General features: G+C 39.8%; 1 protein-coding gene across 7 annotated transcripts in view; it reads right to left on the reverse strand.

The window, feature by feature from the left end:
- The window catches only part of TENM3 (teneurin transmembrane protein 3), a 429,049-nt gene that overhangs the window by 62,546 nt on the left and 338,679 nt on the right, over positions 1-27,824 (reverse strand). For 4 of the 7 annotated variants that reach the window (XM_060291419.1, XM_060291424.1, XM_060291423.1 and 1 more), the window contains 3 exons: positions 15,342-15,368; positions 13,746-13,763; positions 12,705-12,851 (listed from right to left, as the gene is read on the reverse strand). In XM_060291419.1, coding sequence (XP_060147402.1) covers positions 12,705-12,851; positions 13,746-13,763; positions 15,342-15,368 — 192 coding nt within the window. The remainder of the gene's footprint in view (positions 1-12,704; positions 12,852-13,745; positions 13,764-15,341; positions 15,369-27,824) is intronic. The other 3 variants (XM_060291422.1, XM_060291421.1, XM_060291420.1) reach the window with 2 other exon arrangements.

The following is a 27,824-nucleotide window of genomic DNA, read 5'->3' on the forward strand; positions in this document are numbered from 1 at the left end:
CAGAATATGAAAGTCCGTGAAATACATAGACAGAGTAACATATAATGAATGAGATGAGCCAACCACCTTTCAAGGAAACCATTTTCCCAAGGATGGTAAAGTGTTTTCCGTATAAAATTAAGGCATTGCTCATATTTTAAACAGGAACCTGAGCTCTTAATACACATCCTTTAAAATGCAGATGTTAATAAAAATGTGGCTAATGTAAATAGGCCATAATATTGGAAATGATAAGAAACCTATCACTAAAAATGGACCTACACTGTTGGTCACATAACAAGAGTAATGGGTAGAATCTTCCAGAGCATTCTCCAGAAATATCAGAAGGAAACTACATTCAATGCCCCATGTAAGAATTTTGTTTGAAACATTTAAACCATCCCATTAGCAGATAAGAGTCAGGTTATGATGGTTGATGACATTATCCTTTAAGGTCATTTTTCAGTGACCAGATGATACATGAAGTTTGATCTGCTTGGCAATTTCATTTCTCAATGTAGATTAATAAAAACATTAGTTTCCGAAGACTTTAATTACCTTTGGGAGAACAGACAAAAAATCATTATAAAATCTTCACACCTAAGTTTTAGGTCTTGGTGTGACCCTATTATGGCAAACTCAGCTGAAAATATCTAGCTGACCTATATATTTTATTTACACAAGTGTTTTGAAATAACTTTTATTTTTAGAAAAACCACACTAGTCATTTTTTTCTTTAGCTTTAGGCTACTCTTATTAATAGAACATAAGCTTGCCCATTCATTATCTGACAGCAAACTGAGACAAAAGAAAACAGACTAAATTGAATTATATTGCCCAGTCTAGAATTAGGTCAACAACGCAGAAAGGTAAGAAACAGGAGATGAGGAGCCTGGCTCCCACCTGAAGAACGCTGTCAACACTTGTGGTTTCTCCTAACACTCATTCCCCCTTGTTTGTGCAACAGCTCTGAACTTCCATTTGGGTACCCAGCTCTCCCCAACTCTCAAGTCTACCTGCATATTTCCCTTTGTGCTTGGTTCAGAAATGTACATGTGACCTAACTTGTCAAGCCAGATTGAATTTCAGGAACTATCTAAAAAGCAATCCTGCCCCATCAGCTCCCATCCCCCCAGGCTTGGAGCTGTAAGGCTGTGAGGCCAGGGTTGCTGCATCCTTCTTGCTGCCACTACAGCAGAACCTGTCTGGGAACGGAGTCATCCCAGAAGAGGCAAAGTCAAGAGCTGGAGACCTAAGACAACAGGTCATAGTGACACCTTTGGGGCTTTTGCAATAAGCTGACCCTGACCTCCTGAGCTTTTCAGTTCTAGAAGCCAAAGCATTGCCTTCTTCCTTAAGCCTGTTTGGGTTGTGGCCTTTCTGTCACTTGAAACTGAAAGATATGCAGTTTATCCAGAGACATTAACTAAAAATCTCACTATTTCCCTTATAGTTGAAAAAAAATGCTTAATACGTAAATATTGGAATTAAATGTATGGTGTTGGACTCTTTTTACATTACTATTTTAACTTTTTGACACCATAATTTGACATGAAAATGTATGAGTCAGAATTTCTGATAAGTAGATCTTATTACATAGTTTTTTTTATTATAGATACATTTTCATGTAGGTGTCTCTTATATTTCTAAAAAATGGGTTAATTACTTGAAACTGTATATTTATTCTTTGACAAAAATTTAAAATCATGTTTAAGAAAGTCAAATGAACCTGAGCTTTGAAATTTCATAGAAATTTATCAAAATATTGCTTTCTTAGCCAAAAGGCCACAAAGATAAAAAATGTCTAAATATTCTTCAATATTTCTAGTGGAAGAAAGATGAAACTATGATAGAGGCTTATTTTTCAAGAGGATATGTTATAATAATGCAATATATTGCATTTTTCTCCAACTGTCTCAAAGTAATAGAAGCATAGTTATGAAGATTCAGATTTTTAAAATCGTAGATGGTTGACCTATTGCCCCTAAATCATTTTTAGCTTCAAAAAACAATTGAAAAAACCCCATTCAGTAACAATTCATGATCATATGTTGAGACTTCATGAGGAATCTTTAATCTGTTTTATGATGTATCTAAGAGCTCTGACTCCATGGATTTAGAATGGGGTGTGCATATGCTTGGCAGAGTAATTCCACACAAATATTTTATATTCTTACAGGTTTTTCCCTTACGTTCGTTTTTTTAACATAAGTAGAAACTACTTAATAGTGAAAGTACTTCCAAACATTATATTTTATCTCCATTAATCTGGTAATTAAGGGTTAAATTCCCCCCCCCCACTTTGTCCCCTATAATATCCCCGCAGTGTCTTCCTTTAGGCACTATATGGTACAGCTGGCCAAAGAGGAATGCTCCAATTTCATCATTCATCTTTGTTAGTTTATAAAAAGCAAACATGCATCTGGCATGTAGTCTGCAGGTCATAAAACGGCATGAGGGCTTCCCTGGTGGCGCAGTGGTTGAGAATCCGCCTGCCGATGCAGGGGGCGCGGGTTCATGCCCCGGTCAGGGAAGATCCCACATGCCGCGGAGCGGCTGGGCCCGCTGAGCCTGCGCGTCCGGAGCCTGTGCTCCGCAACGGGAGGGGCCACAGCAGTAAGAGGCCCGCAAAACGCAAAAAAAAAAAAAAAACTGCACGAGATCGACACCTTCTGAACTAGTCAGTTGGGAATGCATTTTTACAAGCCTCTCTGCTAACATCAATCAGAGAAAGAATCTCATTTTCAATAGCCGAGTTGCAGGGACACACGGTTTGTTATTTTTCTGCAGAGTTTATCAGTGACTTGCCCAAGCAAGTGACGGATGGTTATGAATCTGGCTTCCTATAACTCGAGAAAACACTTTTCATTCTTTGTCTATACTCACGTGGCTAGGGCTATCTAGTAAAACTAAGCTGATTACCCACTTGCCCAAATGTATACGGTAGTAAAAGTGACTTCGTGGAAGAGCTTCTCAAAATCATCAACGTTCCATTCTAGTCTCAGGAATATTAGGTCGGCTTACATTGAGATTGGTGTGGAAGCCTTAGCTAACAGAATTAACCGTAAAAAAATCTAAAGAAAATCAGAACTGTTCAAAACCCACTGAATAACAACTCCAATGATCAGTTAAGAGCCCCTCTTTCTCCTGGTTAGGCTTTGCAATGTAAGTGGTACTTTGATATAGACAATGAGTATGCTTCCTTCCACTTAATCCTCAGTGTTATTGTTCTGTTATCATTTCAAAACATGTTCTCATCTTTCTTAACCCTTTCATTGGTTTGTAACAGTGGCTGGCAAACTTATTTCATAAAGGGCCAGATAAAAAATATTTCAGACTTTGTGGACCATATAGTCCCTGCTACAAGTATTTAACTCTGCCTTTAGAGCTCTAAAGCAGCCAGAGACAATATGTAAATGAGTGGGTGTGACTGTGTCTCAATAAAACTTTATTTACAAAAACAAGCTTTGGCCCAGGGGTAAGTTTGCCAACCTCTAGTCTTGCTTTAAAGTTTCTACCCTGCCCTATTTCCTTATAGTCTTTAAATCATTCTTGATTTTTTTTCTGGCAAATTTAATGCCTATTTTGCTAGATAATTAAAATGTCTGACTCCATCTTCTCCTAGTTTACCCTCTATGCTGGCTTTGATCTGCTTCTGTCTTTTAAGCAGCTATGGATATTTTGACTTGTTTTTTAAAACCCTGACATACTGACTGGATAAAAAGTCATGAATTTCCTTTGAATGAATTTTCATCTTTACTCGAAAGATAATTAATTAATGCCCACTGCCCTTCCCCACAGTATTTGGAAGCCCCTCCCCCACCTTCAACTTGGAGGTAGAGGTAGAAATTCTCATGCAGTATTTTATCTGTGGATTTTAGACTTTTCAAAGTGTACGGGTATACCTTTTGTTGCTCTTTTAAGTCACCATTCTGTACCATGCATGAAATTCACTTATTACTGAATTGGGATCATGTTTGGTTTTCCGTATCTTCTTGGTTTGTCTACAGCAGAGCTTTCTTGGTGGCTTTATTCTCTCTATGTTCACAACATTTCAAGGCTAATGACTCCAGGTTGATCATTCTCCTGAACTCCAAATCCACAACCGGTCTTCTAGATATTTCCACTTGGATATTACACGGGCATCGAAAACTTAACACACGTCTAAAGCACAGCAAATATGATCTTCTCTGAACACTCGCTTCCTCTGCATTTCCTATTTCAAGGAATGGTTCCACCATCCACTCACCCAGTTTCTCAAAGCAGAAACCTGAATGTCAACCTTGATTCCTCTTCTCCCTTTTTCTCTGCACCTAATCAATGACCAGATCCTCCTTTTCTCCACCCCAAACATCTCTTGAATCAGTCTATTTCTTTCCATTTCACTGAAACAACCGTTTAGACCACATGGTCACTTCCTGACAAGATCTCAACAAGGGGTTGGTTTCCCAGGTGCCAGTCTTGTCCTAGCTATTCATTCTCAACACTTAAATCTGAGTAATGTTGGTAGAAATCAAATGTGGTTATTTCACTTCTCTAGCTAAAATACTTCCTTTAATTGGTCCCTGCTGCTTTCTGAGTAGTTAGAACTCCTTAACCTGGCTTACAAGACCTTTGTGATTATTATTTCCTCCACCGGGAGACTTCTCACCTGCTCTCTTATCCCCCTCCCCAATTCCTTTAGCAATCAGCTCCGACAATGGTCTCACGAAGTTCCTTGAGGGCTAATCTAGTTCACTGTTGTAGCACCAGAATTTAGGACACAGACTTCTTGGCACCAAGTACGCATACAATAATTTTGCTGAATGAAGTGAAGAATCAATTCAGTTCCTAGAGATTGTGAGATCTAAACAGGTCAAAATGATGTCTTAAAAGCACAGCAGAGACACGTGCTGATTTTCTTTCATCACCTTTTTCCTGCCCTCAGACACTATGCTAATCCTTGAATTCCTGTTTCTATTTTTACTCTAATAGGTATCTTTACATGTTCTTGATGAACTGGACATTAAGCAATCCATAAAATTACAAAAAGTATTAGAAGAAATTATAGGAAATACTACACATAAGTACAACTTATGTATGTACTTATAAAGACACACAACCCAGAATTCATGAAGGAAAAGTTAAACCTTATCAACATTTACCTTGTAAAAGTTTATCGTTTGAAAATTTCCACATGATGAAAGACACCATAAACAAAGTTAAAAGATAACGAAAACTTGGGATAAAATATCTGCAACACACCTCATAAAGAACTGATAAGAAGAATATACAAAGAACTCCTAAAAATTAAAAAGAAACAGTCAAGTAACTCAATAGAAAAAAATGGTCAAGAAAAATAAATAAGCAATTAGCAAAAGAAGAAATGCAAACAATCAAGGAACATATATAAAGATAATCAATCTAACTAGTAATTGGGGAAATGCAAATTAAACAATAAAAATGGAGTCATTTCCACCCAGCAGACAAAATTCATATTTTTCATTTTGTTGGACAACTTTGCTTATGTACAATGATCATGTACAGATCATGAACATGGGGAAGGTAAGCGTTATCCTACGGATGACGTGCACAATGGCGAAACTCACTTGCAAGGCAATTGGCAGTAGCTACCAGAATTACAAATTAAAATACCCCGTGACCCAGCAATTTCATTTCTAAAAATCTGTCCCAAAGAAATATTTGTACATTTACACAGATTTACATGCAGATATACACACCCAGGTTCACTACAGATTTGTGTTTATACTAAGAGCAAAAACAAAGAGAAACAACTAAATAATTATTAACTAGTCGTGGTAAAATTCATTAGGACAACCGTGTCTCTATTATAAAGTAGGAGATAGGCCTATATGTACTGACATGAAAAGATCTCTAAGTTACCTTCTTTGGCAGAATCCAATATAGAACAGTACCTATCCCGTTTACGTTTAAAAACATAAATGTGCATCTAAGTTCACTGAAGGAGGCGTACAAACACGTACTCTTTAAGTTGTTGACAGTGGTTACTCCTGACAATGAGAATGTAGCACTTGTGTATGGTTACCAGTAATAACCCTGCCCAGGAATGCAGAGGTTCTTACATGGAGAAAGGGGACACTTTCTAAAGAGGTTCTGTGCGATGCCCCTTGTTACACTGTGAACCTTGCAGTGGCAGCAAATGGTAATGGGTGTAAAATACAGGGGAGACTTTTAGTTCCAGCCTGTGTGGCTCTGATTTTCCTCTCCTTCTAAAACTCATTCAAAAAACAGTGATCAAACCCCATGTTCCTTTTGTACTACCAGGAGGCTACTGGGGTCCTTTGCTTCTGAGAGCACAAGCTGGACTTTTCTTTCCTAGAAGGGGACTCCCAGGGCTCTAAAACTTCTGTGGATAGTAAAAGGGTTCAGAGTAACCTGAATCTCTCCCTATAGTAGGATCTCATAGGGTCTTTCAAATGAATAGTAATTCCCCCTGCCCCAAACCATCCGCCAGGTTAACGTATTTTAAGGCTCTGAGACTGAGTGCCATTCTATATTCTGATATCTGGATTCTTTTAAAGAAGTACTTAGGAACTTCCTAAGTAATTTCCTCCCTTCCCTCCCTCCCACCCTCTCTCTTTCTTCTTTTTTTAAACCATTTTTTCCCCCTCTTCCTATTTCTGTTACTATTTTATTTAACTTTTATTGTTCAATATGTTTTTTGGAGAACACCATTGTCTCATCCTCCTGCTAGGACTTCTTAAAAATCTATTTTCAAATATTTCCCTATTTTCATTTGGTAAATCTCCAAACTTAGACCAGCTCTGTCCATTCATCACACTCATTCTGAGGCTTACGTTAAAATTTCATTCATTGTTTCCCTCCTCATTTTCACTGCTAGCACACTCCTGCTTTCTCCCGCAGTTTGGATCTTTCGTTTGTATTTTTCTTCCTTCCTTTCTCTCTCTCTCTCATTACGGTTTCTTTTTAATTTCTAAATAAGCTCAGTTGAATCTGAGCTTATTTAGAAATTAATTCAGTTGAATTGTAATCTCTACAATTATCAACCTCTGAAGATGTAAAAAAAGCCTGTTTTAGATACATCTTCCTGACATCTAGCCCCACGAAGTAGCAACTCTGAAGGACAAAGAACAACTCTATCTACTTACAAGTAAGATGCATCTTTCCTGGCAGGATTTATACTTTGACACTCTACCATCTTGCACAAAATTTAGGAAGAGGCTTTAAGTCATTCTTGGGCCCTCAACCATCCAATATGCAGGAGAGGGCTTGCATCCCATGCCTCTGGTCCCCACAGGGGAGCTATCCACTGGAGGACCAGACAGGGAAGCCAGATGTCAAAGGAAACTCTGAAGAGATCTCCCGAATGAGAAGGACAACAGGAACATGGTAACCACTGCCAGAGACAATATATTTTGGAGAAATCATCTCATTAATAAGCGTCTTGAGTCTCTAAAACACAGAGCTTTCTCTGGCTAGCTGTTGCACTTTGATGCTTCCACAGCAGGACCACCATACGGGGAGCTGCTGAAAGCCAGGACACCCCCTATTGAATGAGACTTGTCGTAGGGTAACCAGGTGAAACTGACGATGCGCACAGAAGCGTTTGGGAGAGAACCGAGAGCTGCCTCGTCAGTCTCAGGCGTGGAGAGCATGTCAGGGGAGGCTCACCACTGGTTTCCTTGTTCTCAAGTGAGAAGGCTGGAATTTGGCGGGGAAGGGAGGAGAGAGAGACTAGAAGATTCCTTCTGAAACTAACAGAGTGCTACTAGCCATATGAAATGGTGATTGGAGTACACTGTCTGGTTACACTAAAGCCAAACGCTATCGACAGCTGTTTACATTCCGATAGTGGAATCTGTTTCTCTGCCTACCCACCATCCTTACCCCTTTATTCTGGAGACAGAACTTCAGTTTCCTTGTAGGGCAGGTGACCTAATTCAGACCAATGAGAGTCGGGCTCAGGCCAGGCCCAGGTCGCATGTAACCATTGAAAAAGGTGTCCTCCCTGCACTGGGTTTGTTATGCTAGAGGAATGTAAACCTCGAGCTGGTGGGAGAGACATCCCGAGAATGGTGGCAGCATAGAACAAGCAGAGTTGACAGATGATTAACCCAGATATCTGCTACCACTGTCTGTACGCCTAGGTGCAGTTCTCTCCAAATTTGTCAGTTATATAAGCTGAGGATGGAGCAGTGTGGAGTCACTGTCTTCAACCCCACTCCAGACACACAGTATTTACTAGGGATCAGTTCCCATCTCTTCACCTGTCTTTTCTCTGATCTTAGCGACTTCACCAGCACAGTGAGTTCCGGGATATGAACAAGACGTGGCTCGGTCTAGAGGGAGGATGCCTTGTAGGTGAAGATAAAGCTGAAGAAATGCGTAAAAGCCAAGTGGAGGCCTGCAGCGTGGGTCCCTTGCTCAGAAACCGTTTCCAACGAGAAAAGGGTATCTTGTCCTTGCTTCCAAAGTGCCTACAGGCCCTGTGTGGAGATGTTCGCCACAATTCGCTGGTCCAGTGACCACAAGCTTCTGACGTGCACTGTGCGATTTAAAAGTTGACTCTCCCATAGCCCACCTCTGCCCTGATGTCTGCTCCAGCTGCCTCTGTGCGACACCTGGAGCTCAGATTTGAGAAGCAAAGGGGGAGACACCTTGTTGAGTCCACAGAGGGTGGGGATCTTTGTCAAGGCCTTTATGGTGGGTAAAAGATGGTCTTAGTTCTGAAAAGCTAATGAGTCTGTGTATGCAACAGCTATTTATTTGAGCCTTAAAGAAACAAGGTCCGACTGAACAGGAGATTTACTTCTCATGACCACGCAGGTGCTGCGAGAGTAGCTAGAGCCCCTCCGGAGGCTACCTTATTGGTAGCCCACCTCTCTTGGTCCTCATTGCAGATTCCCCTCGAAGCCTGCTCTTCCTCATGCCTGTTAGAGACATAAAGGGGAAGCTGGCTCCACAGGCAGAGAGGGTCACCTATTTTTTTAAAAAATAAATTTATTTTATTTATTTTTGGCTGCGTTGGGTCTTTGTTGCTGTGCACGGGCTTTCTCTAGTTGTGGCAAGCAGGGACTGCCTTCATTGCAGTGCGCGGGCTTCTCATTGCGGTGGCTTCTCTTGTTGTGGAGCATGGGCTCTAGGTGCGTGGGCTCAGTAGTTGTGGCATGCGGGCTTCAGAAGTTGTGGCTTGCGGGCTCAGTAGTTGTGGCTTGCGGGCTCTAGAGCACAGGCTCAGTAGTTGTAGTGCACGGATTAGTTGCTCCGTGGCATGTGGGATCTTCCCGGACCAGGGCTCCAACCGTGCCCCCTGCATAGGCAGGCGGATTCTTTATTTATTTAGTGAGATCCATAGGTTGAGGATCTTTAGGCTTAGGCAGTAGAAATGCGGTGAAGCGGATTTGGTAAAGGAAGGTATATTTTGGAGGCGAAGGAAGATGCTTGGCGTAAGAAAAAAATATTTATTTCACCGTATGTGGCTGTCCTTTCTAAAATTTTTAAATATATCTTTTTCAGTTCTGGGAATAGTAAGCAACTTTCTTTGTGTGTGTGTGTGTGTGTGTGTGTGTGTGTGTGCATGTGTGCGTGCGTGCGTGTGTGTGTGTGTGTGTATGTTCTGCAAAGTTCTTAAAGTTGTGTTCTACAAAATTACTCAGACTAGACTAGCAGCTATTCGTATGATACGTTTAATTTCTGATTCGGGCTAAATCAACCTCTCTTCATCTTCTCCTCCTTCTTAGTTACTTAATGTGTTAAATCAAATTACTTATAGCTACTTTCTGGCTAATTCACCATTTTGACATCAAACTTAGTTTAGACAATAGATCTCTAATGGTACAGTTCCTACGTATCATAGAATTTCAAGTATAGTCCTTATTTTAAACATTGTTTTATTGTCCTCATATAATGATAATGATATCCTTAATTGCCAGATTATGTGTCTTGAGTTGGGGTTTAGTGTGGAAAATATTGTCTGTATACACACAGCCCATGCTTAAGTTCAAGGAACCCTCCAGCTTGGGTTATAAGGCACCCAGGTTACAATCTCAGGATATAATAAAGCTGGCACTGAGATTCCTTCTCAGAAGATCAACAAAATTAGGTTAGGGACAGGAATACAAATTATATGAGCTAAGTAGAGAATCCACAGGAGGTCTTCTATCAGCTCAGATTTCCCCTTGGAGAGGCAAGTCTAGAGACAGCCTAGGTTCAGGCTAAGAAGAATAAACAAGGGGGGAACGCGGCCAGTTCACAGCTGATAAATTTTGAGGAAAGAGAGAAACCTCCTCAGCTGATAACAATACTAAAGAGTTGATTAGCCCCTCGGTTACTCTGCAGCGTCTCTGCAGACTTGGCCCTGCAGTTTGCTTCCCTCTGCAAGAGTCTGTAACCTCCTCAAGGTAAATCTTTTAGAAGACAAGTGTGAAATATCTGATCAAGGAGGAAGGGAAGGGACTTCCCTGGCGGTCCAGCACTCCGCGCTTCCACTGAAGGGGGCATGGGTTCGATCCCTGGTCGGGGAACTAAGATCCCTCACGCTGTGTGGCAAAAGAATAAAAAATAAAAGAGTAATTAAAAAAAAAAAAAAGGAGGAAGGGAAGCTCCTCTTCCTCCCTGGGCAATAGAACACAGTGGGGTAGGGGCTCCTTGGGGGAAAGCAAGGAGGAAAGTTGCCGTCTGGGCTGGGGGTCAGAGAGGACTGATGCTGTGCTTCCTAAGACAGTCACATGGGCGCGCTGAGGAGGGATCGGGGCAACTTCATATCATTAGGCAGGAGGGGCTGCGAGGGCTAAGGACCACCTAAATCTATCAGGAGCAGACAGCAAAGGAGGCTTCAGCTCAGAACCAGTGGCTCAAGTTTCTCAAGAGCTCAGGTTAAAAGAAAACAGGGAAAATAGTGACCAATGTGCTAGAATGAAAGGGGAGAATTGCAACTCTTAGGAAGTTGAGACACAAATAACGTTTGGTTTCAGAATGACTGTAGTGTGTGTGTGTGTGTGTGTGTGTGTGCGTGTGTGTGTGTGTGTTGGGGGCAATGGGGAGAGCTGACAGTTGGTTCTGGCGCTCTGCTTCTGAGAGAGCAGTACAGGGCAGGCCTTGTTTTTACTGTGTTTCCCTTTATTGTGCTCCAAAGATATTGCATTTTTCATACATTGAAGGTTTGTGGCAACTCCGCGTGAAGCAAAGACCATCGCGCCGTTTTGCCAACAGCATTTGCTCACCTTGTGTCTCTGTGTCACGTTTTGGTAATTCTCACAATATTTCAAACTTTTTCATTACCATATCTGTGATGGTGACCTATGATGGTTTTTTGATGTTTGATGTTACGACTTTGATGTTACAACTTGCTTAGGGCTCAGATGACGGTTAACACTTTTTAGCAATATTTTTATATTAAGGTATGTACACTGTTTTTTAGACATAAGGCTATTGCCCACTTAACAGACTGCAGTATAGGGTAACTTAACAGTGTAGGGTAAACATAACTTTGATATGCACTGGGAAACCCCACAATTAGTGGGACTTGCTTTATTCTGGTACTTGCTTTACTGCAGTGCTCTGGAACCGGACCCGCAACATCTCCGAGGTCTGCCTGAAGTTAGGTCCACTCTATTTGGAAAGGAAAAGGCCATTCAACCTTCTCTGACAACCTTTTATGAATTTCACCCAGTCAAGGGGAGCACTTTTGAAAGCAAAAGAAGGAAAATAGGATAATAATAGCTGCTACTTACAATATAATATATCCCCGGCAATACACTAAGTACTTTACAAACATTCTCTAGCTTAATCCTTCCAGAAACTTCTTTATCACTCTTTTATACATGAAGCAATTGAAATGTAAAGGGATAAGAACCTTGTCTAAGGTCACATAAGCACTACGAGTTGGAGGGAAGATCTGACTCTAAACCTGCACTTTTAACCAACACTATATTGCCCACGTGGACACTCCCAAAAGGGCAGGTGGAATGAAGGTGGGGGTAGGGAAACACACACTAACCCACACAGCAGGTGACCACAGAGGTCCAGACAGAAACTGAATCCTTCCAAAAACCTCAGTCCCAAAGGGACACCAAAACTGAACAGCTCCAGGGGCAAGTCCTCCATCACTGGAGACAAACACTAACTCTCACTTCTCTATTCTCTGAAATTGAAATACACTAGCACGGAGGATGTGCGCAACGGGGAAAATAATTATTTCTTAACCCTGGGCTTATATGGGGTGGAATATCATAATCCTTTTCACAGGGTGTAAAGTTAAGGATAAAAAGACACTGGAAAGAAAAAATAGACACTGGAAGTACAGCTTGAAGGGGATTGCTTTCTGTTCCCTTTTTTTTTTCTTTTCATCCAGGCCTTCCAACAGAAGAGCTTGGGAGCTGTCTTGCACCTTTTGGAATGTTGCATTATTAAAATACTGCTTTAGAGCTCCCAATCTACAGGGTCCTAAAAACTGCACCAAGGAGAACTGTCACCTGGAGATTACCACGAGGAATGGAGAACAAGGTACATTACACGGTAGCTTGGTTACCTTGCCTTTTCCCTGAATGACGATAATCTTGCATTTGTCTCCGGGAAAATAGGGAGCAAAATCACCCTATCAGCACTCATACATTTTTCAAAAACTTTAATCTGTGGGGATCGGATTTTTTCTTTTTTTTTTGGCAACAGATAACCAGGTACCCGCGAGAACTCATAAACCTGAGTTCCGGCACAAGCTCGCTTTCCTGCTCAGCGTCTCTTACCTCCCTCATTGTCCTTGCTATCTGTGCAGAGGGTCTCCATGGCCACGTCACACCCTGCTCCCCTCCACCCTGGCTGGCAAACACAATGCCAGCCGTTTTGGTCCAGTGTGCATCTTCCATTGCTGTTGCACAGACCGGGGCACCCCTCTGTCAAAAGAGACAAAGAAGGACAACAGAAGTGATTTGAGTATTGAAAGTTTTTGCACCTCAAATAAACAAATGAGGGACACTTAGTGGGAACAGGCCTTTCGAAACAGCACAAATACTGTAATTGCACATGGATAGAAACAGCAACATTATCTAAGGAATCTCATTCTTATCCAAGTGGCATCTTTGATTGGCCTGACCCTTGAGACACCACTTACCTGTGCAGGACAGAAATACCTGCAATGATCCACTAAATTGCTGCAGGCCAGACAAAATTAACTTAAATTTTTTTCCTTTAGCAAAGCGACAAGGTTGGTTGTAAGGTGTGAAAAAGCGTCACAACAAGACCATCTCAGAAGCCCTAGAAGAGACCTTCAATCTGTTGTAAACAACACTGGCCTTCTTAAAAGCGCCTTGTTGCTTTCAAAAATTCCCTCTAATTTCAAAGCATGAAAGCGGGTATGAGGATATGAATGATGTTGAAAAGAGAACATTAATTTTATCTGGCCTCAGAGTTGCCGTATATTCATGTGAAATTACAGTGCATTAAATAACTGCACAAAGTATAGGCCAGTATTAATGACTATACTTTATGCCGAGAATACATTCCTTTTCACAGAATAAGCAAAGCCCAGGAAATAGTGAAGCAGCTTAGCATCTATTCTAACAAACATTAGGATTCAGGCCGCATACGTATGGGATAGGACCGACAGGATTTCCAACCGAATGTAACAGCTGTGCATATTTGATTACTTAGGACGGACAAAATGAAATACCATAAGGACCACAGGAAAACATCGATAGACCGAACAAAACACGGTAGTCACGTGCTTCAAGACAGAGCGCGAAGAGTGATAGTTTGTGACAATCTCCCTAAAGCTTTTATGCTGTTACCTTTATATCCTATCTTGTCTGCTTTTATGGGCAAGGAGGGAAAATTTGGGAAACAATGAAAATAATTTAATATATCCAAAATCTATAATTGTTTCAGCCTAACATGACATTAAAAAAAAAAAATTCTGCCACTTCCTACAGATGATAACTGGCATGCAGCCAACATGATCTGTTTATGAGGATGACACTTGGGTAGATTCCGGTGCTCTCGTCTATGAGCGTGACACGACACTGACAGAAACGAGGATATAAATGCTCTAAAATGGCAAGAATAATTGGCTATTAATCAGATCTCTTTGGAAAGAATTACTTATAATTTGGTATAAAATATATATTAGTAAAAACAATACTTGCTCTGGCAGGTGGAGTTTGTTCTACAGCTTCTTATAATTAGAATGCTACTCTTGTTTTGGTGACAAAGTTTAAGGGAACAATCCGTTTAAGGATGTTTATTTTAAGTCTGTATTAAAAGAATTATTCATATCTTGGTTTCCCCTCCTCCACTGTGGAACGTGAAACGAAAAGATCTCAAAGAGACCTTCTGTCTCTTAAGATTAGAGTTAACAGAAAGAAGACTATTTTGACAGTCTCTTGTGGCTGGGTATGATGAAATTACACTTATGGATACCATCAGGGCAGGAGAAGATTAATTTTGCGGCTTCTTTTCCTTCAGACAAGTACCATCTGTATTTACGGATTAGTCACCTAAAAGGTGAATTTTCCTTACGAATGCTTCTGTTTTGTTTTTAATGGAAAAAAAAATAAGGGGTTTAACTGCCCCACTGACAAAGATGTGCAGCAGCTGACTGCCTGCACACAAGGAGTTATTACATGAAAGCCTGGATATTGTCATGAATATTTTCATATTCTAATGAAAAGCACAAACAAGGAATAAAAAAATAGGTAATCTGAGGAGCAAGGGAAAGGGAATTTTCTCTTCTGAAAAATATGGTTTTCACTTATTTCTATGATAACTGAAGACAAAGAATCTGCTGTTTTCTGCTGAGTGGTGTTATCATTTGTTTTCTAGAATGCACAGTATTTTGTAGTTGTTTTAGAAAATCACAAAACATAAATTATGATATCACATATATTTCGAAACACTGAGAAAAAGCCAAAGAAGTTTCCATATGAGGATAAATGAGATTTCTCTCAACATATGTTAACCAGAATCTTCTTCAGATTGACAATTTCTTATTCTGTGATAAGAGTGAGCGTTCATGATTCTTTGATTTAGAATTTAAAGCTTATGAGCTGAATTGCCAACAATGAAGATCTTAAAGCCAAAAAAAAAAAAAAAACAAACCAGAAAACAAAACAAAAAAAACAAAAAACAGCAAATTACTGTTATCTTCAGTTTTTGGTTCCAGTGAAAACTAATGTTTTTACATAGGATGAAATCTGCAATAACCCAAACTTATAAAAATGAGACACAGACATTCAAGTCTCAATACTTTAAATCCAAAGGATTTCACATAATGTAAGCCTGATTTATAATTTACAAAAATATGCATGAAAACAGTCTACTTTCATACCTAGTGCAAGCTAATACACGGTTATATAGAGATATGTCAACAAAGAGCAAGTATACAGTACCTTTAACTATCTTATCCAAATAGTGAGCTTGAGAAATTAAAAAGGAAAAAAGAACAGACAGACATTTCAGAAGTGTCACATGGGACAAGGAAATTTTCAGAATTTACATGCAAATTGAGTAGCTGCAGCTGACATAAGACTCCCATTACATGACAGAGATGCACTTCATATCTTCTAAAAATGCAATATATTCACGTTTTAGAAAATGTAGTCACGATTCCAGGATATGCTCAGCATTTTCAGGAAAGTATGCAGGTAAACTAACACTCCCTTTCCCAGATTATTTGGAATGGACCCACCCTGATCCTTCCCGAGAGTATACGAAAGCATAGCTAAGTAGAACAAATGGAATCAATTCTTTATTACTAAACAATTTTGGAAATTTACAACTATGAGATCTACAAATAATCAACTTTTTTGGGGGGGAGGTGAGAAAATAATTCTCTTTCTTTCAGTTTGTTTTTAACAAAGTAGTTTCATAAGGGTCACACAGTGGAAGGGCGGGAAGAACACGCCGAAGGCCCAGAGGAGCCATTTATGTATGTTCGGATGCTTTCTTCAATCTGCAAGATAAACCCACAGAAATTCTGCTTCAGTCACCGTCTCTCTTGAGTTCCTTGCATATTTACAAATCATCAAACTTGGTTAATAAAGAAGAAAAAATAAAGAAGGAAACTGAGAGTCCTTGAGCAAATTTAACATGGTATTATGAAAAAGGCATGTGTAAGTTCTGTAGAATACGATTACCCAGTAGCCCTTGACTACGTGTCAGATGCACAGTGACGTATCACGTACACAGTCCATTAAGAAGTACGGACTGAGATCTTGTTTCTTTTCAGGATTCATACAGGAATAGGCTCTGCTTCTCACAAAAGCTTTGCCGGAACAGTCAGGATGAAGACTGAAGTCTTTTACTGTACCTGTCCATTTAATCTTTCATGAGCTTGCAGTTAGCCTACATCTTTCCTCTTGAACAGAGGCGTAAATACCTCTCCGTTCACTCACTGGAGAGACCTAATATATTCTTAATAAGCCGCAAAGCTTCTTGCTTTGCCAAAATTCATACATCCTTAATGGTCTAAAATTGCTTTTCAAAGATGCTTATGTTGATTATTTTTCATTACCGACATATGCAAGTGGTCGCAGAACTTTTAACAGAATGATTTAAACTATAACTTTCAGTTGAGCTACTCAAGTCTGGTAGTTCTGTCACGTGTGTAAACAAAACCATAAATGGTTTAGACCCATCTGTACCGTGTATATAAAAGGATGCCTCACTCTGCCACAGGATTCCATCAGAGGCTTCTGAACTGCATATAAAAATAAGCATGTTTATAGCTAACTGACAATATATTGCAGGAGAAATTAAGGGGGAGGAGAAACACTGTCAGGCACTAGTCTGAAATTACAATTTCATAAAAATAATTCTTTTCAAACATTAAAATAAAAATGTATTACTGTATAACATCATTCATATACTTTCTTAACAATTCCTTCCAAGCATTATATAATCCAGTAGTCCCATAAGGGCTCATTTAATACGGAGGATGAACAAAGTGCCTTTAAACACGGTGGAGTTTCTGGTTCAGCTAGGGTAGTACTTCTGAGGGAATTCTTAGTTTATGAAAATTAATAACACTGATCAGAGTTGGAGTATAAGCCTTTGGCTTTTACATCTGGTCCACTTCAGTTAACACAATCAAAGTAAGGAACGTAATTAATTCTGATCTGGATTAGTAGTTTTAAAGGAGGAATAAATTAGAATCCAGCCAATCCCATTATTTTAGCAAACAGAATCAATTATGCAAAACAGTGGATTATGGGTAAAGGTAGGTTTGCCACTGGGCCAAGAGAATATCGAAAGTGGAGCTGAAATTAGAAAACATTTAAAGTATACAGCAGGTCAAATTTTACATAAAGCTTTACATATTAAAAATATTTAAAACACGTTTTACAAAAAGTTGTAAAACTAACCATAAGAAAAATATCTGTACTGAAGAAAAAAATACAAAGATGTGTCATTTGCATTTTATATCACAGGGAATAGTTGAGGCTGATAGCTTAAGAGTAAGAGAGAAGGGGGGGAAACCACCACCTATATTTTGGCCGCATAGAGTAAAATTTCCGACAATACCACAGAAGCCTGGCTCTAAATAATGAAGAAGTTAAAAGAAGATGTCCATATATGAGGTTCAAATAACTATTAAAGATAATAACTGCAACAATAAAAACATCATTATATAAGCCACTACAGGAAATCATCAGAAAAATGCAGGTATGTTGTAAAAAGCCATTAGCAACAATAATTGTAAAAAATAATACAGTATATTTAAAAAATTAATACACTTATCAATTGCTGAAATGCAAATTAAGCTGCAAAAAAAATCACTTTGAAAATGAACAACCGTGTTCTGACACTAAAGGAAAGTCGTTCCTATTAGATCTACGAAGAAGTTTTAAATTTGTTTTATAGAAGAAAACTCTTATAAATATGAGCTCGAGACATATAAAATGGAGCCCTTCAAAAACTGTTCTCCAGGAAAATGCTGTATTCATAAAACACTTTCCCTGGAGTTTCAATTATTGATCTTTTTTTTTTTAAACATCTTTATTGGAGTGTAATTGCTTTACAATGGTGTGTTAGTTTCTGCTATATAACAAAGTGAATCAGCTATACACATACATACATCCCCATATCTCCTCCCTCTTGCTTATTTATCTTTTAAGAAGACCCCTGTGGAGTACAGGAGTGAGTGTTACCGTGTTTCCTATAAGATAGTGGTTCTTAATCTTTCTGGTGTCTCAGATCTCCGAGACAAGTGGTGAGACTTACGGATTCTCTGCGCTCGCCCCCGAAAAACATGCACACACGCTCATAAGTGCCGCTTATGATTCTAGCATTTCAGGAGCTCCGGTTCCGTAACTTGCAGATTACAAACACCTGGCTGATATATTGTTGAGTCCCAGATTTCTAGCTCTAAGTGCTTTATATCATTCTCTCATTTAATCTTCACCACAACCCTACGATGTAAATACAGTTACACAGTAAATACAGATGAAGAAAGGAGGAGAGAGGCAGTTTGTACAAGGTCACGGGCTAGCTGTCTAGGCTGTCTGGCTCTGGAGCCTGCTCTTAACCACTATGTCATAATGCCTCTTCTTAGACATTTAGAAACAAACAAAAACTTTTTCTTTAGTAGAAGAAATGAATGAAAGAATCTCAGAAGTACTGTGGCATCTTTCCTGACCTAACATGAATCTCAGCAGATGCTTGTTCCCAAAAGCCATAGGGCAGCACCACCATCTTTTTGACGCCTTCTACAGGCCTCCTTGGCAAAGTGCCAGGTGGATCCACCTTACGTGGCAGAAGGCAGGCGAGTGTCTTCAAATGCCAGGGCTCACCCGATACACAGTCATCCCAGAACATAACAGATGAAACAACTGTGCCAGTTTCGAGCCCATGCACTGGAAGTCCTTGGTCTAATTGCCGGTACAGGTGGGCAAAGGCTCAGTGAAATCTGAGATGTGGGAGAAAGGTCTGGCTCCTCAAAAGAATTTTTATTCTATGATTAGCTCATAAACCTCCAATATCACCAAAGCGAATGACTAGTACTGTATCTTCACACACTCCCCTCTAGGTGCTTCTTTTTAAAAAGAATTCTTTCTCTTTTCAAGGCCCCTGTTTACCATACTTCCCCCCCTTTACTTTTGGGGAGGATGCGTGGGGATGAACACAAATTGATTTACCCTTGTCTGTGCGGCTCAGTAAAGGACGCGGATTCCACAGCCCCCCGGGAAGGAGCTGGCTCATAGCTCGTCTTCTCGTACCATTTTCGTTCCCAATGTGGAGTAGGGAGGAACAGCATCTTTTTGGAAATTCTACCTACATGCTGTGGCCTCATCTGCTTATCTATCAAAATTATGGGCAGCCCTGCTCCCTCCATTTCCTCTAGTTAACCGATTCTTCCCGTTCTTCCCCCTGAATACGTCTCGTGGATGAAGTCTAGGACTATAAACACAAGGGTAAATGTAAAAGGAGAAGAGAAAAAAATCCAGAACTAGCCGTGATCAATTCATTTCAGTTAAGAGATTCCAGGAAAACGCAAGGCTTTAACAATATACAGACGTAGGAGACTTAATGTGTAAATCTTCCCCATTAGAAATGCAAACTCCATGGCCACGCTAATCACTGTATTCCCCTCTCCCGGCTCATAAGGGATTCTTAATACCTGCTGAAGAAAATGATTCAATGTACTTATCATGGTGGTCCTACTGAAACGGAGCAGGACCCTATAGCCCTTGTCCCCAGGTCCTCAGCCCGCCTTTTGTCTGCGGAAAAACTTTAGCCAAAGAATAAGTTTAATCAGAGAAGTGAGAAAACGCAGAAACAGAGGAAAACAGTCAGAGGAGACCAAATAATAGGAGTTTGGTCATTCAGCACAGTCAAGGACCTTCAGCTCCTCAAGGGCTCAGATCATATTCTGAGCCGTGTCCCATGAGCTGCCCTGTAGATACAAACACCCTCCACGAGCTGGAGGAGGACGGCTACAGGATGACCAAACTGAGGCCACGACATAAGCTACTCCACTTCACACAATTCCGAGAGCTGGCCTCAAAGCAATGGGAACAAACCCTGGAACTAAAGATCAACTGTACTTAAAACAAGCAAGGTGACGCCGATGAGACCATCACATTCCTGATTTCAGGGCGACTGTCAGAGCTGACCACGCTGTTCTGCCCCCGCCCTCCGCCTGTACAGCCCTGAAACTGCCCTTTAAAAGCCCCTGTCCTCTGAACAGCAATCGGGCGTTGGTTCTCGGACAGGAGTCCACCCTCTCCTCTGGTTGCCGGCCTCCGAAACAAAGCAACGTTTCCTTTCCTACCAACACTCGTCTCAAGAACTGGCTTTCGAGTGGCGAGCAGCTGGACCTGGGTTCGGTAACACTATGTCCTACATGTGTTTGCAGCTCCTGGAGAAATTCTACGAATAACAGAGAGGCTACCTTGTGGGAAAGAAGCATGTGTGAGCAATACCTCATTTACAATATCCTTCCCTCGCCTTCACCCATCTGTTCCTCTCCCCCTGCCCGATCGATCTATCCTAATCATATACAGCGGTACTAACAGTCACTAGCCTTTACTGACTGTTACTATGTGCTGAAAACTATGCCAAGCATTTTATATGAACTGGCTCATTTAATTTTCACCACTCTATGGGGTAATAGGTACTTTTATTATCTTGCCTACTTCACAAATGAAGAAACTTGAGGCACAGGAAATTAAATAACTTCCTCAAGTGGCCAAAATTCCAACCAGGTGGTCTGAGACCAAAGTCCATACACTTAATAAACAAGCTCTACGTACAACTCAGCAGAAGCAGAACTGTGTACCTGGGTAAGATAGACGAGAAACATACCTGTTTTTGGATTGGTCAATGAATTTACCTCAATGAGAAAATAAGACCAAAAAAATGTGGAAATCCTTATTTCAACATTGACAATTAAAGAGAGAAACTGGGAAGTAAGATTAAAATCCAAACAACTTGAAGTATTAATCTGTGGACACAGCCTCATAAAGGAGGGTACTTTATGTACTTAAGAAATCTTTATAATGAGAACTGCTGTAACTTGTTCTAAAAGTCCCAAGTTTGGAAAACCGATCGGCAAGATATTAACACTGAGGGATAAAACCAGGAAAAATTAGGGCTTCCCTGGTGGCGCAGTGGTTGAGAGTCCACCTGCCGATGCAGGGGACGCGGGTTTGTGCCCCGGTCCGGGAAGATCCCTCATGCCGCGGAGCGGCTGGGCCCGTGAGCCATGGCCGCTGAGCCTGCGCGTCCGGAGCCTGTGCTCCGCAACGGGAGAGGCCACAACAGTGAGAGGCCCACGTACCGCAAAAAAAAAAAAAAAAAAAAAAAACCAGAAAAAATTAAAACAAGTGAGTTTGAAAAATCAAAGACCAGAATCATTTCAGCTGATGTCTGTTGTATAAGAAATATTTGCTGAGTGACAGTTCCAAAGAAGGCTGCTCCTTTAAAAAAGAGGTCAGAGGAGTATATGTGCCTGTCTGGGGGAGAAACTGGGGTATTGGAGGTCTTCAGGAATAAGATTAGTTCCCACTTTGCTTTCCTTTCACTGTCAAACCGATTCTTCAAAACACAGAGAAGAAACAAAGGCAAACCAAGTTGGTTATATCTACGTTAGGCAGCTCACAAGGGAAAATAGGCCAACAGTTTGACTGTGTGTACACAGTTGCTGATGTGTGTAGTTGTGATCTATTCACACTGTTTCTGCTGTCAACAATGTGCTCGGTTGGAGCACATTAAATAGGACAGTATTTTCACTGCGCTATTGAATTCACTCTTGGGGATATCCTAGACACAGGCAAAGAACACAGAATCTAGAACGCTAGAAATACTTCTCAGTTTAATTACTGCACGAAGATCTCAGGGGCCCATCTCCAAAAGAGGATAATTCAATCAGATGAGTCCATAATAAAATACAGACATATCCTTCACCACGGTGAACACTGCAGAGTTCTGAGTCGAGGACAAGTTTTTATTTAGCATTGTGTGTTTCGTAATACTTTATCATACAGACTTAAAAATGATTCACGTTAGTATCTCATTAAAGTTATAAGCAGGTATCTTTCTTAGATTATTCATTTACCAATTTCTGTAGGATGACAGAAAAGCTACGGTCTGCAAATAAGTACATATTAGATCCATTTATTCCGATCAGCAACTGTTTAAATCAGTGTGCGAGCCACATACCCATTGATTTGATGTTCCTTAACTGATATGCACTGTACTGTTTTATTACTGACTACCCTGTCATAAAGGATTATGACACCGACATAATTTCAAACCCTGTAAAACAATTTACTCAGGCCCCTTAAAAATATGTCCTCTCTCACCACAGAATTCCCATTCTAAGATTAGATAAAACACTGCAAATATTTTATCCTATTTAGGGGGGTCAATTAATTTGAAATATAACAACTAGCAAGTGAGTTTTAACAACTAGGTTGTGCCAGTAAAGAAAAACGGTGTATGTGTGTGCATATGTGTGTGTATGCGTGTGTATGTGCGAGCACACGCGTGGGCACATGCGTTTGAAAGAGCTTTTGTTCCCCTAAAACTGGCAGCACATTTTTGAAAACCTGCTTCAAACAAATTGTTTTTGAAAGTTTGCACATTTTATTATTTTACTAGATTGGAAATTTGGTGAAAAAATTATCTGTACAATACATTGCTTCTAGCATGCACCTACCCAAGCAAAATACCATACTTCAGTTTGGAACACTATTTATGCCAAGACATTCCAAAAGAGGGAAATAATACTTTTCCTCATTTAAGTCTTCCCAGAAGAAAAATCTGGATTCTATGGAAAAGGTGCTTTGAGATAAACCACACTTTTTCAAGTCAGCACTGCTGAAACAGTGCCAGGATAAGCTGCAGAACTTTGTACAGACAACTGGGAGAATTATGTTTGGTGTTTTCTCTCAGTTTAGCATTTCATGCCTTACTGTAGATGACATCTACATAACAGAAGTAACAGTGTAGCAGGCAGAATGCAGACAGCAGGCTCACTGATGCTGGCGCGCACGCAGTCTACGAAAGAGATGACTGTCGTTTGGCGTGTCATGCATGATTTTTGCGGTAGTCTTTGCACGTGGCGTAATTTCATTTACTGGACCATAACATAAACATGGAGTGGCACATGTCTCCTTCAGATTTTTACTCGCTTGAGTTCAGTGAATGACGTGAGCAAAACCACATTACCTTATGATTTCCTAAATTAAAAAAAAAATCAGGTATATTTTAGCACCCTGATTTGGGAACTAAGCTATCAGAGACAGTTCTTCACATTAATAAATGAAAATCAGACACAAATATATGTTACACTAAACAAATATTTGGACTTTAACATTCTGGTACAGTGAACTTGGTGACTGCAATTACCAAAGTGGTGTCTGTGTAGTGCTAGCAAGTCTTGTGGCAGGAAACCATGAAAACGATCTATTTGGTCAATATCAAAGAGTGTAATTTCTTGTCTACCATCATTACTTTTGTCTAGTCATAACATTTAGTATTTAAGAAAACTTATAGAATAAGGCGTGAATAAGTATGTAAAATATACTAGGTCTTTCCGTTGTCAATTTTTAAAAGCTTTACCAGGAAAAATAATGAACAAAGTTGAACAATCTGTTTAACTTACTGAAGATAAAACTGTAATTTATTTGGAAAAAACTGTAGGTAAATGGCTCTTTTCAAAGGTGGTTTACAGAGAGAGTGTTTTTTCTTTATTTGCAGGTGTGAGAGAGTGTGCATAGATGTTTACCACTTGTATCCTGGGTATTAAACTTTTCTGAGACTTTTTTCATGAGCCGATACTGGTTACACAGGTCATCTACTCACTTTGTATGAGTGCTTTTCAGTGGTCAGTGTCTATACATAGTATTCAATCTACTAAGAAACTGGAAATAAATTTAACTTTTAAAAAGAAGTGTGAAAAAAAAAGTGTGACGTTTTCAATAAGTAGTTTGCAACTTTCTTAAATCTTCTACAGTACAAATTGATTTTCTCTGAGCTGTTTTTTTTGTTGCTGCAATTGTTATTGTTATTTTGGCAAGCTATGGATCCTGTTATCAGCTATAATTCAAATTCTCCTGAATAAAAAAGTGACATTTTATTATTGATATATCACTGACATGGTTATTACTGCATCTGTTTCTACGACAATTCAGTCGAATGTGACAGGTATGTAGATATTATCTTTATCACAGAACAAAATTTAATTTTCACCTATTCTACTATATACATACATGCTAAAACAATTAAACAGTAATTTAGGAGGCAGCATAGTCTAGTGCTTAAGAGGAGGGGCTTGGGAACGGTTCATGTGGATTTGGGTTCTGGGTCTGTTACTAGCTGTGCATCCACGGAAAAGTTATAGAACCTCTCTGAGCCTGAGTTCTGTCAATCGAGATTTTAATAGCTTCCACTTGATAAGGCTGTTGTGAAAATTAAGTAAGATAATATATGCAGAGAACTTTGCATTGTGCCTTAGCACATAGTAAACCCTTAAATAACAGGTACTATGAATTAATCTTTTTAATAAAGACAGTTTAAAAAGGACAAAATCATGAAGTCACTGGTATCTTTTACGAGACTATGAAGAAAGAAAGAAATCTGACTTTAAGCAAAGCATCTCCGGGCTGCCAGTGATCTGTTTTCATAAGCCATGGGGTCCACTCTGCCCCAGCGACGCCAGGATGGGCCCCCTATGCTCCACCTGCTTAAGATATACTCCCTTTGACGGGACCCTTCTTCATATGAACGGGCTAGATCCCAAAGTGGAGACAACTCCATTTTTGTGTCAAGAAGTTTTCTTATTCTCTGTCTCGCACAAACCCTGTGCTGGTATAGATGCAAAGTTCCTAATCAAAATGTGATTCAGCTTTTTAGAATAAAGAGCACATCACAACTTGTCCTTATATATTTCGTGTTCCCTCATTAGTGATTTGATTCGAGCGACGTAAATTAATATTTTTAAAGGGCTATGTAAATCTTCGTATAATCTGCTCATAAATTCGGAAATACAAGTCACTTTTACAGTAACTACTTGGGAACTAAGACATTTAAATATCTTATTTTACATGCATATCACGATCCTTATCCTGCAATTTTGCTGAAAAGTTTTCATTCTGTTTTTCATTATGGAATGTATTGAGCAGACCTAACAGAATATAAATTGCTATAGCCTTTGCAGCACAATGATGTGAGTCTGTGTCACCATTTCTACATACAGGGGAAACCCACCCTCACTTGGCTGAGAAAAATGTTCCCAGTAGCTTGTGGGTGCCTTGCTGGTACGTGCAACCATAATCGCCCACCTAGGTTTTTACTCTGGGGCTTGTACCTACACTGGTCACAGACCAGAGGATAGTGCTTTTGGGGGCAGGAAAGAGTTAGGGTTTGTGCAGTAACCACATAGACGGTTTTCTCTTTGCTTTTTATGAGTTATATGGTGATCTTTTCCCTTTGCATACACCAATGTATTGGGAGTGGGTTTCTCACACGCATAATAATCACTACTGGGGACTCATCTTAAAACCCAAGAGTTGAATTGTCTGTGAAAAGCATTATTTTACACTTCACTGTTCATGTCGGGTCTAACTGATGAATACCTAACACCATTAATTCACAATTAGACCACTTATGCTTAACCACACGCTTTCTGTGCATACATATATAAATGTTAATTTTGGATAGAATGATCATCATTCAGCACCATAACAATTAAACAGCTGTAACCTGTCTCATGTGTTAAGTGATGGAGCTGCGGGCAAGCTCCAGAAACAGATGGTCTTACCCACCCATGCTTAATGTTAAAGACTTTTTTAAAAAAGAGGTGTTGACAAATCAGAACAAGGAGGCATAGTTTTAATGCAAATCAGTCCATTTGCAATGGAGATTGCCCTAAAACCTAATTTGGTGTATAGGAAAAAAACTAAGCTCTGCTGTTAAAGGAAGACATTATATTCCATTTGGATCTACCAGATTCCCCACCAACGTAATTATTTACTAATTTCATTCAACCAACAGGGTTTAATGGAAAGGCAGCTGGCAAAGTATTCATATTTATGGACCTCCTTTGACTGGTCCTTAATGTATCCAAGGCACATGTCTGTTAAACCCCAGAAATTATGGCCGTATTAGAGGCAGCCGTTTTCCAGCTTCACTAAAGAGGCACTCGAAGAAGAGAGGGTCAATGAACCCATCATGGAGAAGAGTAACAGAAAAAAATCGGCTCTAGTCACACCGTAATCTGTGAAAATAATATAGGCCACGGCTTTTGTACGGACCAACACCGCAACTTGTATTTTAAAAACAGGTAGGTGGAAAAGGAATGGTTTGAGATGAAAAGAGGCTATTTTCAACTTGTCACATTCGAGAAATGACACAGAGAAATTCTGCCACTGAAGAATACTAAGGTACCATTGCGGGAAGGAATCATCACATCCCTTGAAATTGTAGGCTTAATTCTTCCGTGCTTACGTGAGACTAAATGCAAAGCTCTCATTCTTGCTTTACTCCCTTAGGGTAATACGGAGCTCTGCAGATGGTGAACATGACTTAAAATCTACATGAACACTTCACCAGCCGGCTGGGGCTACGGTTACCTGGCCTGAGTTTGGGGAAGAACGTGGCTTATTTATAATCTGGCCCTAGTCGTGGTCCTTCTCTTCCTCACTAATCCTGTGAAGTAGCTGATGACATATTATTTTGCACCTGGTTTCACTCCCAAACGCCTTGGACCTAAACTTCTCAATAAAAGCGTTCTGATGAACTTGGCAAGATTTAAAAGGAGCATCTTTCGCCTTTATTTCTGGTTAAATTACACAATATAACCAGTCAATTGAGCTTTCAAACCCCCTCTACACGAGATTTGGTGGAAATTAAGGTCTTAGATGATTTTTAAAAGATGCAAATCAATGAGGTGTTCCAAATTGAAAAAGATACTCTAGTATATTAGTAAAGGAACACAATGGCAGGCTTTTAATAAAACAATACGATATAAATTTGACACATAACTGGCTTTTATTCTGATATCCTATCTCTTCATAAACTTTTTAAACTATGGAATATAACATTTTAATTCAAAGGAACAGATTCAAAAATTTCTTTTGGATAATAATTATAATTTATAAATTGTTTCCCTAAGACACAGAGCACTTACACAGTAACTTATTTTGAGAGACTTAAAAAAACTAGCTAGAAAACCACTAAATTCATGGTGGGAAATAAACACAAGATAGTAAGAAAGGAAGGAATCAGATTCATCAAGCCTAAAGAAATCAGGTATATTTCAATGACACCTAAATGATCATAAAACAATACAAATAATCAATATTTTCTTATACTGCTCCCATTGGAGAAAAATGACAGTAGATTTAACCCTCCATTTTCTTTTTTTTTTCTGAACACATTGCCTCTAAAGCCAGTAGCCTCACCGTCAGCTGAGTAGGAATAAGGTTAATTTATAGTAGCTCTTGGGACCCAAGTTACACCACAGGAAGTAGACTGGAGGGAAAATTTGTTCACAAATAACCACCACAGGATCGGATCCTTTATCACATGACCGTGAAGTACGTCAAGCACATTTCTTCTAAAGACCTCAAAACTCTCATCCTCATAGGCTATGTGTATATCACCTAAATGGCAAGATCTAGGTTAAATCGAGACATACTCATCCACAAAACAATTACCTACGTGCAGAATTGACTTCCGGAAGTCCTTAAAAAATGTCCCTTTTCTAAAGTATAGAACACGTGTAACATTTCCCAAAACAATGCGACTGTCACTGAAATTTACCTCTCAGTAGCACTCCTGCCATGTGAGAACAGAGTCTCAGCTTCAGGCTGCTGCCTCTCTCTTTAGTAAGGATAAATCACAGCATGAAGAACCAGACAGACAAC

The sequence above is a fragment of the Globicephala melas genome, chromosome 21 (assembly GCF_963455315.2).
Source record: "Globicephala melas chromosome 21, mGloMel1.2, whole genome shotgun sequence".
Classification (NCBI taxonomy): Eukaryota; Metazoa; Chordata; class Mammalia; order Artiodactyla; family Delphinidae; genus Globicephala; species Globicephala melas.